Source organism: Peromyscus eremicus, chromosome 1 (genome assembly GCF_949786415.1).
Source record: "Peromyscus eremicus chromosome 1, PerEre_H2_v1, whole genome shotgun sequence".
Taxonomy (NCBI): Eukaryota; Metazoa; Chordata; class Mammalia; order Rodentia; family Cricetidae; genus Peromyscus; species Peromyscus eremicus.
Genome location: NC_081416.1, coordinates 52,549,135 through 52,563,241, shown reverse-complemented (window position 1 = coordinate 52,563,241; position 14,107 = coordinate 52,549,135). Strand labels below are relative to the sequence as shown.

At 39.8% G+C, this 14,107-nt stretch overlaps 1 protein-coding gene across 1 annotated transcript in view; it reads right to left on the bottom strand.

Annotated features, from left to right (window-relative positions):
• Positions 1 to 3,254: 3,254 nt before the first annotated feature.
• LOC131897662 (solute carrier family 22 member 19-like) overlaps positions 3,255 to 14,107 on the bottom strand; it is a 28,392-nt gene continuing 17,539 nt past the window's right edge. The window contains exons 5-10 of the mRNA XM_059248630.1: positions 13,238 to 13,361; positions 8,763 to 8,878; positions 7,795 to 8,009; positions 5,602 to 5,710; positions 4,454 to 4,657; positions 3,255 to 3,525 (exon numbers count right to left, since the gene is read on the bottom strand). Coding sequence (XP_059104613.1) covers positions 3,468 to 3,525; positions 4,454 to 4,657; positions 5,602 to 5,710; positions 7,795 to 8,009; positions 8,763 to 8,878; positions 13,238 to 13,361 — 826 coding nt within the window. The 3' untranslated portion in view covers positions 3,255 to 3,467. The remainder of the gene's footprint in view (positions 3,526 to 4,453; positions 4,658 to 5,601; positions 5,711 to 7,794; positions 8,010 to 8,762; positions 8,879 to 13,237; positions 13,362 to 14,107) is intronic.

Sequence of the window (14,107 nt, the reverse complement as noted above, 5' to 3'; positions counted from 1 at the left end):
CAGTTGGTCTTGGGCAGAGTGTATTTCTTTGGCTCTGGTTGCAGAGCCAAAGTGTATTGCTTTCTCTGGCTCTGGTTTCAGGGCCAGGTTGTGTTTCTTTGTCTGACCTTTTTACCCTATAACAACCAACCTAGATGCCAGTTGACAGCTGAGTGGAACAAGAAAATATGGGGGCTGGAGAGATCACTCAGTGATTAATAGCACTTGTTGATTTTCCAAAGGATCTAGGCTTAGTTCCTAGCACTCACACGGTCATGTATAATCATCCACAACTTCAGTTTCAGGGAATCTGATACCTCCTTCTGATCTCAACAGACACCAGGAATGAATGCATGCAGGCAAAGCACCCACACATAAAATAAATCTAGAAAAAAGAAAATGTGGTGTGTATATACACAATGGATATTTAGTCAGCTTTGAAGAAAATGAAATTATAACACTTGCAGAAAAACTATCACATTGATTTTATTTATTTTTAGTTGCCACAGAGAAATGCATCTAAGGGTTTACACTGTATTTCATAGAAGTCTTTAAAATTGAATTTTAGAGAAATGATGGGAAAGTTAAGAGCTGTGGGGACACTGTAGTAGAACAAATACATTTAGCCTTGTGAGATGAACATTGTCTTGGTCAGGGTTTCTATTGCTGTGATGAAACACCAAGACCAAAAAGCAAGTTTGGGAGGAAAGTGTTTATTTACTTATACTTCCAGATCATAGTCCATCATTGGAGGAAGTCAGAACAGGAACTCAAGCAGGGCGGGAACCTGGATTCAGGAGCTGATGCAGAGGCCATGGAGGTGTGCTGCTTACTGACTTGCTTCCTCTGACTTGCTCAGCCCACCTTTTTATAGAACCCAGGACCAACAGCCCAAGGATGTCACCATCCACAATGGGCTGGACCCTGCCCTCCATTGATCGCTAACTGAGGAAATGCCTTACAGCTGGAACTCATGGAGGCATTTTCTCAAGTGAGGCTCCCTCCCCTCTGTTGACTCTAGCTTGTGTCAAGTTGACACAAAATGAGCCAGGACAAACATGCAATGGCTGCTAAGGGCCAGATTGTTACACATCGGGTCGTGGGTTTTGCTAGCAGGTGGCACTTTTGGGAGGTGGTGGAAACAGGATGATGCCTTGGAGTAAATTTTGGCACTGATGTTACCGGGAACTTGGTCCCTTACTGTTTTTTATTTTGTTACAGTCATGAAGTTAGCAACTTAGCTATACCACAGACTGTCTGCTCTGCTTCGCCTAAGGACAAGGCAATTGACAAAGCAGTCACAGCTGGAATCTACTGAAACTCAGGCAAAATACCTGTTTCTCACTCTTAGTTTTGTACATTATTATACATTTTTCAATGCTGCAACACTTAGCAGTGTCTACACTATTATTGCTAATCTTTATATAAACTTAAAATGTATTTTAAGTAATTCCCAAGTCTGGTATTATCAATTATTCTTTTCTACCCCACCCTATCAATTATGCTTATTCCACCAATTATTTCCCCATGAATTCTGAAAGAAGCCATAGTCCACCTTCCTGGTACAGCTTAGTTCTAGAGTGTCCACCAAAGTCTCATCAGTTGAAAATGTTAGTATTATTTCAAAAGAACTAATAATGTGCAGGAGGCTCCTTCATGGAGGGAGTAGATTAATAGGGTATGATTTGAAGGGTGTTTTGTTTGTGGAAATACCTCACTTCTTTTCTCCTTTCCACTTCTCCTCTTCTCTCTCCCCGTCTCTGCCTTTCTGTCTCTCTCTGCCTCTGTCTCTCTCTGTATTCTCTGTCTCCCTGTTTCTGTCTGTCTGTCTCTCTCCCCACACCTGCCTTCTCAGCTGCCATGAAATGGGCAGCTTCCCTTCAGCACACCCTTTTCCCATCATGTGCTGCCTCACACAGGCACTGAAGTAGTAGACTAAAGTGGCCATGGGAATGAAGCCAGTGATACAGGAACCACCATAAATCTTTCTTCCTTATGTTAATTTTCCTCAGATATCTCATTACAGCAATGGGAAGATGGCTGACCATTATATGACGGACTTTTCTTAGGGAAACACAACATACACAGTGTACTCTCCTCAGAAAGAGAACCCATGACAGAACAAAGTAGTTGCATCAAAGCCCAACTTGGTGAACCAGTAGATTTTCTTGAGGTTACTAAGAGGAATTTGGATGAGGGGTTAGTTATAAGGGCAGTGATGACTCAAAAGAGCAGCTACATCACTGAAAAGCCCCCTAACACCTTATAAAAATTGTTACCTGGGGCTCTCTGCACAGCTTCTGGCCAGCTCAATAGTCAAATAATACCTCCTTTGAAGCTTGGCTGCTTAGTCTCCTTCCATAATACTATTTACTCCTTTCATAAAGCTAGATAAATGCCTTACAGAATCTTCAAATTTTGGTTTTACCAGACATATGACCTTTTTTTTTTTTTTTATAACTTAGTGAGCCTTATGAGATTTCCCCTTCCCTCTTAGACTCCAAGACTTAGAGGAAAGGTTTCAATTCCATGGAAATGCAATACATCACTGATCCACATTCTATCCTAAAACTTGACCAGTATCACTGACTTTTGTAGCTAGAGTTTTCCTGACTGGCCCACAGTCAGGACAAATCTCTGACACCCGCCAGTCCCACATCCACTCAGACCCAACCAAATAAACACAGAGACTTATATTGCTTACAAACTGTATGTCCGTGGCAGGCTTCTTGTTAACTGTTCTTATATCTTAAATTAATCCATTTCTATAAATCTATACCATGCCACGTGGCTCGTGGCTTACCGGGATCTTCACATGCGGCTTGTCATGGTGGTGGCTGGCAGTGTCTCTCTCACCCAGCTTCCTGTTCTCTCAATTCTCCTCTCTGTTAGTCCCGCCTATACTTCCTGCCTGGCCACTGGACAATCAGTGATTTATTTATTGACCAATCAGCAACACATTTGACATACAGACCATCCCACAGCAGACTATAGAAATTTTGGCCCAGGATTTCTTCAATATATTATGATTTTCTTCGAATTTCTTGCTGTGATTTATTTATTTTTGTTTTTAATTTTTTAAAAAGATTTATTTATTTATTTATTTGTTTGTTTGTTTATTTATTTATTTGTTTATTTATTTATTTATGTATACAGCATGTATGACTGCAGGCCACAAGAGGGCACCAGATCTCATTACAGATGGTTGTGAGCCACCATGTGGTTGCTGGGAATTGAACTCAGGACCTCTGGAAGAGCAGTCAGTGCTCTTAACCTCTGAGCCATCTCTCCAGCCCCTTGATGTGATTTATTATAGTTATTTTATATATGGATAACTGGTACATTAATTTTAATTTAACTCACTATTTCAACATATGGCTTATATGGAAAAATTTTGCTAACAATTAAGAACAATCCTAGAGTATTGTATTGTGATGATATTTTTCTTCATTTTTTTTCCTTGATCAGAGGTCAGTTGTTGGAATTCTTTAAAGTGGTGTCACTTTGGCAACAGCATCCTTCTTTGCCTCTTTTGAGCTTTTCCTCCTGGAACAAATACAGCAAACAACATAAACGAAAACAAAATGGGAAAAGACACAGAGAAGAGGGATATCCCTGCGTTCTTTAGAGCAACTTCATCCTTTACCCATCAGCTTTGGGAAAAGCCACAGTTCTTCTCAAAAGATTGGAATAAATCTTGTGAATAAAAGACTGAACTCCCTGGGAAGCTCTGTGAGGCAACTCTGATTCCTCCCACCTTGGTTATCTATGCATTCTCAAATGGGTTTTGGGAGAAAGCATGGGAAGCATGTTTCAAAGCAAGTTTTATAATCCTTCCCTTTTCTTTTTGTGATCATTTTATTGACTATTCCATTCTTCTCTGACATGAGCTTTTTATTCCTAGTGGAACCAATACTCACAGCAAACAAGAGTCCTTCCCTCAGATACACTGTCATGGGTGCCAGTTCTTCAGTCTTGTATATAGTCTCTAAGTTAGGTAATGACTGTCACATCCCAAGTGTGTAGAGACTATTAACTTTAGAAAGCTTACCAGCCCTCACTGGTCTGAGGGATGAAATGCTATTTATATTTGTGTGTGATTGTGAAGTATTTTAAAAGATATGTGCTTCATAATGGGGCCAAGAAGACAGAAGGTACATGAACTTGTCAGGATATGTGTTTCATATTGGGTCAGAGTAAAACAGAGGACATATGAACTTGTACTATTTATCATAAAATCTTCTAGCACCACCTGGTCAGAACTGATTCTTGTGATGTAGAGTTTCGAAATACATTTGAAATCCCTATATAAAGGGATGTACAAAATGTCTCAGTGCCAATGCCAATGACCATATGTGAAAATGCCTAGTTGTCACTTGCCAGGGAGAAACTCACCCTGAATTCCCATTCACCTTCCTCATCACAGACCACTGGCACACAAGTACCCTAAGGGAAAGGGAAAGGTGTTACTCACTCATTTTCCACATCTTGGATGGAGTCAGGCAGAGGCTGATTCTTGGTCTCAGGAAGGAGAAGGGCAACAAGGCCACTGATGATGGGGAGGACCCCATAGATGATCCAGGGCAAGGAAGCAGAGTACATCGTGAGGATCATAAAGAGGGGAGCCAGGGCTGCTCCAGCACTACCAGCAATTCCAATGACTCCTAAAGCAGTTGCCCTTGGAGCATAAAGTATAAATCAGAAGTAATCTAGCAAATTCACACACAGATTTTATGACCTCATCTCTCACATTAACTACAAGTCAATGAGCAGTGTAATTGATTTAAGGATGCTGGTAACTTTCAAATTTCTGTTTTGTTTGGTGTTATCTTTTTGTCAAGGTCAGAGTGTTAAGACACTTGTGTATCACTTACAATATATCATGCTATGGAGCATAAATACTACATGTGTTCTGTCATATGTGTAAACTACTCTTTAGTTTACATGTATGTGTACATATGGGTGGAGGTCTGGGTATGGAGTATGAAACTAGAAATAAATGATCATAAGTGGTCAGGAGGAGGTCTTAAGTGGAGAGAAGGATTTATATATAGTATGTATGTGACATGAAAGAAAAAGGGGTTACTGAGGATCGGACTGGGAATGTAAGTGGGGATGGAGTGACAGGGGAGTTAGATAGATAAAATGATAGTATCTGAAAATGTTATATTGGAACCCAAATTTTCTACACTAGTTTAAAGACATGCAGCTAATAAAAAAAGACATGAGTATAGGAGGTAGAAGTGTGGAAGAAGGAGTTAGCAAGAGTGGGCAGAGAGAGAAGATTGAAGACAATGGGAAGTGAATGTCCTCATACCTGCATGAAATCATAAAAAAATAAAAATACATACAATGAAAGACCAATCCAAAATAAAACATTAAAAGAGTTGTGTGTCTCTTGGTAGCTGCATTCTTCCAGGTGGTGCCAAATTGTATAGGAGATGCTGGTTAAGGTATGTTGGACTTGAATCTATCTGACAAAATATAAACTTTCAGGACACTGTGGCCATTCCTGTTACCACAATTGGTTGCTAAAGTTACCCAGCAGTTTTTCTTTGTTCTTGTCCTTTCAGGAACAGTGAATGAACTGAGAAAACAATCTGCTCTGAATTTGAGTCTTACCTGGTTATGGTGGGGACTAGCTCATTTGCATGCACAAGAGTGCTCGTTAAAGAGGCAGAAGAAATTGCTCCTCCCAGTGTTGTCAAAATTGTTCGCAGGGTCTGCATTTCTAGAGAGGAAGACAGGTGACAGTCAGGTGGGACAGACACATGAATCTAAGTGTAGAACTTTTCAGCTCCCCAATCAAAAATGGAATATAATTTTGTTGGAAATTTGTATAGACCTAAAATTTAGTAGAGGGAGAATGCAGAGATGTGTAAATTTTCAGTGGCTACAAGCTGAGAAAGGTGACCTGTTTGCATATATTGGTTTACAATGAAGACAAGCTTCTGAAAAAAAGTGGATGCAGTGTCTCCTATTTGCTTAAGAAGTGGAGAGCATGTAGCTGTGGAAGGAAATCACATTCACCTTTTCTCTCTAGGGCCTCAGCAATCCTTCAGACAGAATGTAGGGCTGTCATGAAGGAAATTATGGAGGACTGTCAACTCATTCAGATACACACAATATTTAAAATCCATGGCCTGTGTACAATATTACAGAAGAGTGGAAGGACAGAAGGCCTACAGTGGTGGGCAAGCTGGGGTCTGGCTTGATTTGGAATAGTGCCTGAGGACTCAAGGATAAGGACTCTTGCTGGGAAAACCTGTCAAAGTTGTAAAATAATTCACAGGGTCAATTTCCACTCAATTTAAAAAGTCTCACGAGGGTTTGACTCTTTCTCACAACTATCTGTATTCCAGTTTCCAATGGATCCAATGCCCTCTCTGGCATCTGTGTACACCAGTCACACATGTGGTGTACATACATGTATGCAGGCAAAATACTCATACACACAAAATAAAATAACTAAATTTTAAAAAAGGGCCATGAAAGCTTTACAAATTGGAGTGTTTCTTGAGGCAAGGAAGAAAACTGACATCACTGCTGACATTCAAGAATCACCACTGCTGTTTTGGGATTTTATGAAACATGCCAGAGTCCTGGGTTTCAGCAAAGCTTGGTGACCCCCTCAACGTCCTCCTGACATACACTCATTTAACTCAATGAAATCATTTTTAACAGTCCTGTGACTTAGTCCATTCCTACTTCTTTGAACAAGTGCAAGTGATGTTTCTTTTCCTGAGACAACTCTCCAACCCAGGGTTGGATTCATGGTGATACAATGTGAGTTATGAGTAGATACATATATTCAGGAAATAAATTGTCATTGAAGCTAAAGTAATGAGAACCTGTGGGACAGAGGAAGGAACAGTGTGTTTTGGTCAGAATTGTAAGTTCTTAACCTACATAAATGCTATGAAGTATTGGAATTTCTCTAGGGACTTGCCCTGAGAAATTTCTCCCCTGAGTCCTGGGGAAGACACTATGGTTAGTGATGGGATAATCTGAGGGAAAAGAACCTAAGTACACTGGGCTCTTTTGTCTGTCCACTTTATTTCTTTAAGACAAAATTCTATCTATATAGATTCAGTTCTGTTCTGACACTCAGTTCCTCTCTGTCCTTTCTTCTTCTGTCCTCTCATAGCCCTAGTAATAACTAAGCTCTTATGCTCTTGACCTCATCCTCCTCTGCTCCTTAGTCCTGCATTGTTCCTTCCTCTCCTCTCTTGACCTGACTCAAATCCACCTACACTCCTTAAAAACTTATCCTCACTGCTTTCTCCTTGGGCCAACCCATTCACTACAAAAACTCTGCCTTGATCCTCTCTCCTCTGGCCATGTGACTCCACCCAGACCAGGAATTCTACTCCATCTTTACTGTACCTGGTTATGCAAAAGACCCTTTGTTCTGAGTCAATTGCTCTGTAATGCCATTTGGCCAGTTTGGGAAAGGAAGTTCTGAGCTTCATTTTTACAAGAAACAAAGCTATGCATCTGAATAGGCTCTGTAGGTGTGTTACCTAGTTGAGATCAGCTGTAAATCTGAGACTGATTCATTGTTGACCTAAACACATTTGGGAATAAATGTAGCAGACACTTATTGCATGCAATAAAGACAACTATCTGAACCTAATTTTACTGAAATTTTGGCTGTTATCCTAGAATAATAGAATAACGTGTTATAAATGCCTGGACAGCTTACCGCAAATCCACAGGATGCTCCTATCCCCAATTTCTTATAGGTAGAATCTGGCAAATCCTGAGAAAAAGGATGGCTGTATTTTCTCTGGTAATCATGTGTCCTTTTCTTACCTTGAGGCAAAAATATGGTGGCCAAAATGGAGATTCCCAACAGAGACATGAAAATCATTTGGGTTGTTCTGCGGCCAATGTGGTTCATTGAAAATTTTCCAAGAACATTGGCTGGGATGGACAGCATACCATAAAGACATTGCAGTAGGAACACATTACTGCTCAGGTATTGGAGGTGGATAAGCAGTCCCGAAACAGATATCAATGACACAAATCTGTGGAGAAAAAAAGAGAAAAGTCACATCATACGGTTTGGAGTAGTTGCTCAACACATAATAATGTAATTACTTCAGGCAGCTCATTTTACTTGTTAAAATATTGAGGCATCTATTTTCTGGAAAATTTACAAGTGAGAGATCATTTTGTAATTATAAAAATATTCTATGATGAAGGAAAAAATTATCACTGTTAAAATTTTTTAAGGGGTTAAGAAATCTTGGAATACAAGCTAGTTCCATCCAGGGTTTTAGAGTTTTTCTTAAAGCTTGATCTGAATGAAAGTTATAACTTTATATCTGTGTGTACCCATTGATATGTATACCCTCATGTAGTTGATATTTGAAGTCTTATCTCCTTTGATATGGAAACAGACAAATGAGGAAGCTTATATTCCAAGTTTTTCCTTGACTGAAGTTCTAAGCAACAGTTTCTGGTACTGAACTTGTCAGAGTAATTGGATAAACACTCCTCACAACACAGTTAACTCTGTGTTAGCATAATCTAAACCCTTGGATCCCCCCAGTATAGAAATTCCTCATCATTTCTCTATGAGTCTGTTAATAAGAAGATAAATATCTGTACTGTTTTTTTAGACAAGATTCAATATGTAGCCTTGGCTGGCCTTGAACTCTGTATAGACCAGGCTGGGTTCAAATTCATAGAGATCTGCCTAAATCTGCCTCCTGAGTATGGGATTAAAAGCAGGAGCCACCACTACACCATTTTCAGAGTATCTGTGTGAAGCCTACCTCACAAAGGACATGAGACAGATCCGCTTACGTAGGTTGGGTGTTCGGAACACATCCAACGGGGAATGCTTTGTCTGTGCCACCCCCAGTTCCTCTTTCATGGTGTTTCTCACAACCTTCAACAACATCAACAAACTGTTGTCAAAAAATGATAAACATTGTAAGTGTTCTGGTAACCTACAGAAGACTAGATCAATAATTATTGTTTCTGTCTACTGAGCAATATACAGAAACCAAGAAAATAATGGCAGGCATAGAAGTGGTGAGAAATGTAAGCCCAGTAGTGAAAGGAAACTCAGGCATTTCTACAGTGAGGACATGTTAAACAGGATACTATAGTTGTATGTAGATTATTGAAAGACAGATAAAGGTTAGAAATCCAGATTAGAAAGGAAAAAAGTGAAGAGTTATTTAGAATATGGTCCCCCATTCCACACACAGCAGATGTATTTGTATGACTTGACATCTGAGCCTGATGCTTCACTGATATTTAAAAAAATTTAAATAAAAATGTAATTACATAATTTTCATCCTTTCTTTTCTTCCATCCATCTACCCTATGCCACCCACCCTGCTTTCTCTCAAATATATGGCCTCTATTTATTTAATTACTGTTACACACACACACACACACACACACACACACACACACACACACATACACACACACACCCCTAAATAAAGGGATGATCACTTGGCATTAGATAACCAATTTGGGCCTCTTCCTCATGGGATTTCTGTTGCTCCCAGCCTTCCTTAATCGCTGCAATTCTTTGTCTATGGTTGGGGCTTCATGGAGTTTCCCCTTTCCATTGGTGGAAAGGTTGTAAGAACAAGAGAAACAGAAAACTTTCTGTAAGATTTTTGTCTTCTAGATATGTTAGAGAAACTACATTCATGAAGTTCCATCAGCATGGCTGCTTCATCAAAATATGAACAAAAGTAACACCAATATACATGCTAACACAGAAGGGGAAATTCTGATTTTTTAATGACTGAAAAAAATAGTCTTAGGCTGGGCACTGTGGTGTACTTCTTTAGCCATAGCTCTCGGGAGGCAGAGGCAGTAGGGTAACATAGTTACCCCACACCCTCAAACCCCCTCAAAAGAAAAAAAACAGTCTCAGAAGGATTAATTCTTTACAGAGAGTATTTATTTTCATTTGAGGTTCATTCTATTTTGAAGCACATCATGGCATGCTATACCCCCACAAGTAGCATGTCTAGAATGAAGTTGGAGGATGATATTACATTAAGTTGTTTGTTGGAGGGATGTGGAAGAGTGTTGACACAGGGTAAGGAAATGTTAGAATGCTAAAAGCAGAGCTCAATGGATGATTCTCTTCGGAGTTCAGATTAGAATTCTGGTAAAAAAAAAAAAACCATGAATAGTGAAGGGTCATGAGATTTCATGAGATTCCACTGAATATGGTGAATTCTTCTGTTCCTGTTGAGATGTGGGCCTGGCCTACCCCATCTGCAAATTTCTAGAACATCATTCTGTGTGGTCCTTTGGCTCTAGTGAATTCCCCAACCCCCACACACAAGACTTGGTCTTGTGCAGCCTCACCTATAGTTATGGCACTATTTTCTGTGTTACTTACTTGTCCTATTGCTGTGATAAGATAATCTGACAAAAGAAAGATAAGAAAATAAGGGTTTATCTTGACTCATGGTTTGAGGTTTAGTCTTTTATGATGGGAAAATCACGGCAGCAGGAAATTGAGGAGGTGTCTGACCATACTGCATTTGCGTGTGAGAAGCAGAAAGTAATGAATGTCTATGCTTGGCTAGATTTCGTCGTTTTATGTAATTGGGGACCCAAGCCCAAGGAAATGTTGCTGTCAGTTTTTGGATGTTCTCCTACTTCAGTTAACCTAATCATGATAATTCCAAGCTCAATTATTCCAAGAGGCTAACCTAATCAAAACTGTCAAACACAGGCGGGTATGTTTGGGAATGTATCTCCTAGGACAGTCTAGATAGTTTCAAGTTTACAATCAATAGTAACTATCACACAAATTCATTTAAATTTCCCAACAGAACCAATGCTAAGGACCTGTTACTAAGTATACTACATGCTTTGGTTGCAGGACATAGAGAAATCAGCTAGAACTAATTTGCAAACTTCCTCCCTGCAGGCTAGCTTTCATAGTTCTAGAAGGTGCTATGTATGCTGCTCTGGAGAATTGTCATCATAATTTTACTCAGCTGTAGACATTTGTGCTGCATGACTGATCATTGCTTGGCAAGTTGTATTCACAGTGTATCTGACATCACTGTTACGGTGGTAACCAGTATTTGAGGCCTGCTCACAGGAGGGAATTTACATTGGTGCTTTAAACTCCATCAAAAGCCCATGACTATGGATGTCACAGACCTTATTGGGAAACTACTGTAGTTATTTTGCTAAATAGAGATGGTATTCCAATTGAATTGCTTCCGTATTTTTATTTTTAATTTCTATAGATCAATGCTTTGGTCAGAGAAGCTTCTTTTTCTGTAATTGGTGGCAGTTACTTCTGGGTCATAACTGGTCAAATGCTGAGAATTCAGCCATAAATGGGATAGCTATATCACTCTTTCCCAAGTTCAGGGAACATTGTGAAAGTGGGGAAAGAAAGAAGGTAAAAGGCAGTGGAAAGTGTAGAGTGATGTATAGTACTATCTTCTTGTCTTATCATGGCCCGTGAGTTTTAAACTGCAAGGGAGTGAGCCCATCAGCTTCCTTCATGGAGAGTAGAGGAGTTCTTAAAGCCCTACCTCTCATTGAATATTTATAAGTAGTTAGCTATTGCTAATTAGGAAAGGCTCATAAATCCCTCCTGAGGATGTATAGGGAGTTCATCCGTTAATGGTTGCTGCAAGGAGAGATATTTTCTTTAGTGATGTGGCCATGTCTTGAGTTGCCCAAACATTGTAATTAAATCTTCACAATTCACAGTGCTTTTGTAAGAAACTTTAATTAAAATTACTTGTTCAGAGAGAGAGAGAGAGAGAGAGAGAGAGAGAGAGAGAGAGAGAGAGATTGAAGTAGAAGCGGGACTAATTGGGAAGGGGAAGGAATAAGCAGAAGTGTGAGGGTAAGCAAATAGAGCTGGCATGATGTAAAATGATAAAAATACACTATGTATGAAGCAGTCAAAATGAAAACCAATACAACATATAACCAATATATTCTAATAAAAAGTAAAAAAATCAAATCCTATGGAGATGGTTCTTGCAGTGATATTTTGTCCCCCAATATATTGTGCACCCTAATAAACTTATTTAGGGTCAGAGAACAGAACAGTCATTAGACAGACATAGAAGGCCAGAAAATGGTCTCGCCTTTAATCCTATCACTTGGGAAGCAGAGATCCTTCTAGATCCCTGAGTTCAAGGCCACATTGGAAACAGCCAGGCAAGGTGACACACACCTTTAATCCCAGCATTTGAGATCTCATATCTTGTATGGGAAGGACACACGCCTTTGATACCAGGAACTGATGGCAGGAATCAAAGGTATATAAGGCATGAGGACCAGGAGCTAGAGGCTTTTAAGCTTTTAGGCTTTTAGTAGCAGTTCAGCTGAGATACATTTGGGTGAGGACTCAGAAGCTTTCAGTTTGAGGAAACAGAATCAGCTGAGAAGTTGGCGAGATGAGGTTAGCTGTGGCTTGTTCTGCTTCTCTGATCTTTCAGAATTCTCCTCAATATCTGCCTCTGAGTGTTTTCTATTAATAAGACTTTTTAAGATTTGTGTTAAAGGTTCTAAAAATTGAATTTGTCCAGTTTGCTTTTTATTGCTGTGATAAACACAGTGCCAAAAGCAACTTGGGAAGGAAAGGGTTTATTTCATCTTTTAGCCTATGGTGTACCACGAAGGGAAGTCAGGGTGGGAACTCGAGGCAGGAACTTGGAAAAGAAAAGGCCATGAGGAATGTTGCTTACTTGCTTGCTCTCTTTGGTTCTCTCAGCTTGCTTTCTTATATAACACAGAACTGCCTACTCAGGAGTGACAACCACCTACAGAGGGCTAGGCACTCCCACATCAAACAAGAGAAGGCCCTATAGGCTTGCCTATAGGCCAATCTAATGGTGGCATTTTCTCACTTCCAAGTCCCTCTTCCCAGATGACTTTACCTTGTGTTAACAAAAAAGTGACACACACAGAATTCAAGAAACAAAATGAAGAAAAACAGAAGTGATTTTAATTTTTCTTTTTTTTAAGATAGGATTTCTCTGCATAGCCCTGACCATCCTGGAACTCTCTCTGTAGACTAGGCTGGCCTCAAACACAGAGATTCTCCTGCCTCTGCCTCCCAAGTGCTGGGATTGAAGGCATGTGCCACTGTCACTGTGATTTTAATTCTTTTTGAATGAAACATCATTATGAAGTCTTTTTAGTGACCACACATTGTCTCTCAGACACTAACTCATGTATATGTCAAACTTGTGTTTTCTTTGTGTCATAACAAGTCCATTATACTCACCTCCATGGTTAGGATGTCTCCAGAACTCTTCATTCCATTCTTGCATGCAGCTTTTCTGAGTTCCTTTAAGCCCTTTTGGAGTTTGTTGGTCACGATCAGCCACCTAGCTGATTCTGACAGCCACCTGCTCAAGATGATGGATGTGAGATAATTCGCCAGCAGTCATTTTTAAACTACTTTATCCTTGAACCATTATATTCTTTAATTTAATACCTACCACTCATTCAGTTATATTAATAAATATAATCTTACACTGTCTAGACCTTCACAAGGACAATGGGAAATGACTCATGCATACATTATACCCACACTTTCCAGAATGCAGACCTGGAATTATGTTGGTCTGCTCATTCTTACCCAAATATGCATTTACATGGAGTTCCCAGAATGGCAACATGAAGGATACTTGTAGACATTTTCCAAATTTGTTGTTAAGGTAAACATTTATTCCTACTTTGTTATTTTCCTAAAAAAGGGCCACTGAATAAATTTTGTTCACTAATTCCGTCATTCAAAGTGCAGTCCTACTCCTAGCAACTAGTGCTTTCTGGCCACAAAAGCAAGTTAACTCTACCTCTCTACCTTCATTTCTAATCTGTAAAATGTGGACAGCAGCATCAAATGTTTTCCTTTTTTTTTCTTCTGACAAGGTTTCTCCGTGTAGCCTTGGCTGTTCTGGAACTCACTTTGTAGACCAGGCTGGCCTCAAACTCAAAGAGATCCACTTGCCTCTGCCTGCCAAGTGCTGGGATTAAAGGTGTGTGCCACCACCACCGCCTGGCTATAGCAGCATCATAATTTTGTTGGCTGTGCTATGAAGATAAAGCGATATGGAAGAGCCTGACAGAGGGTCCTCCCTCTTTTCTGTAT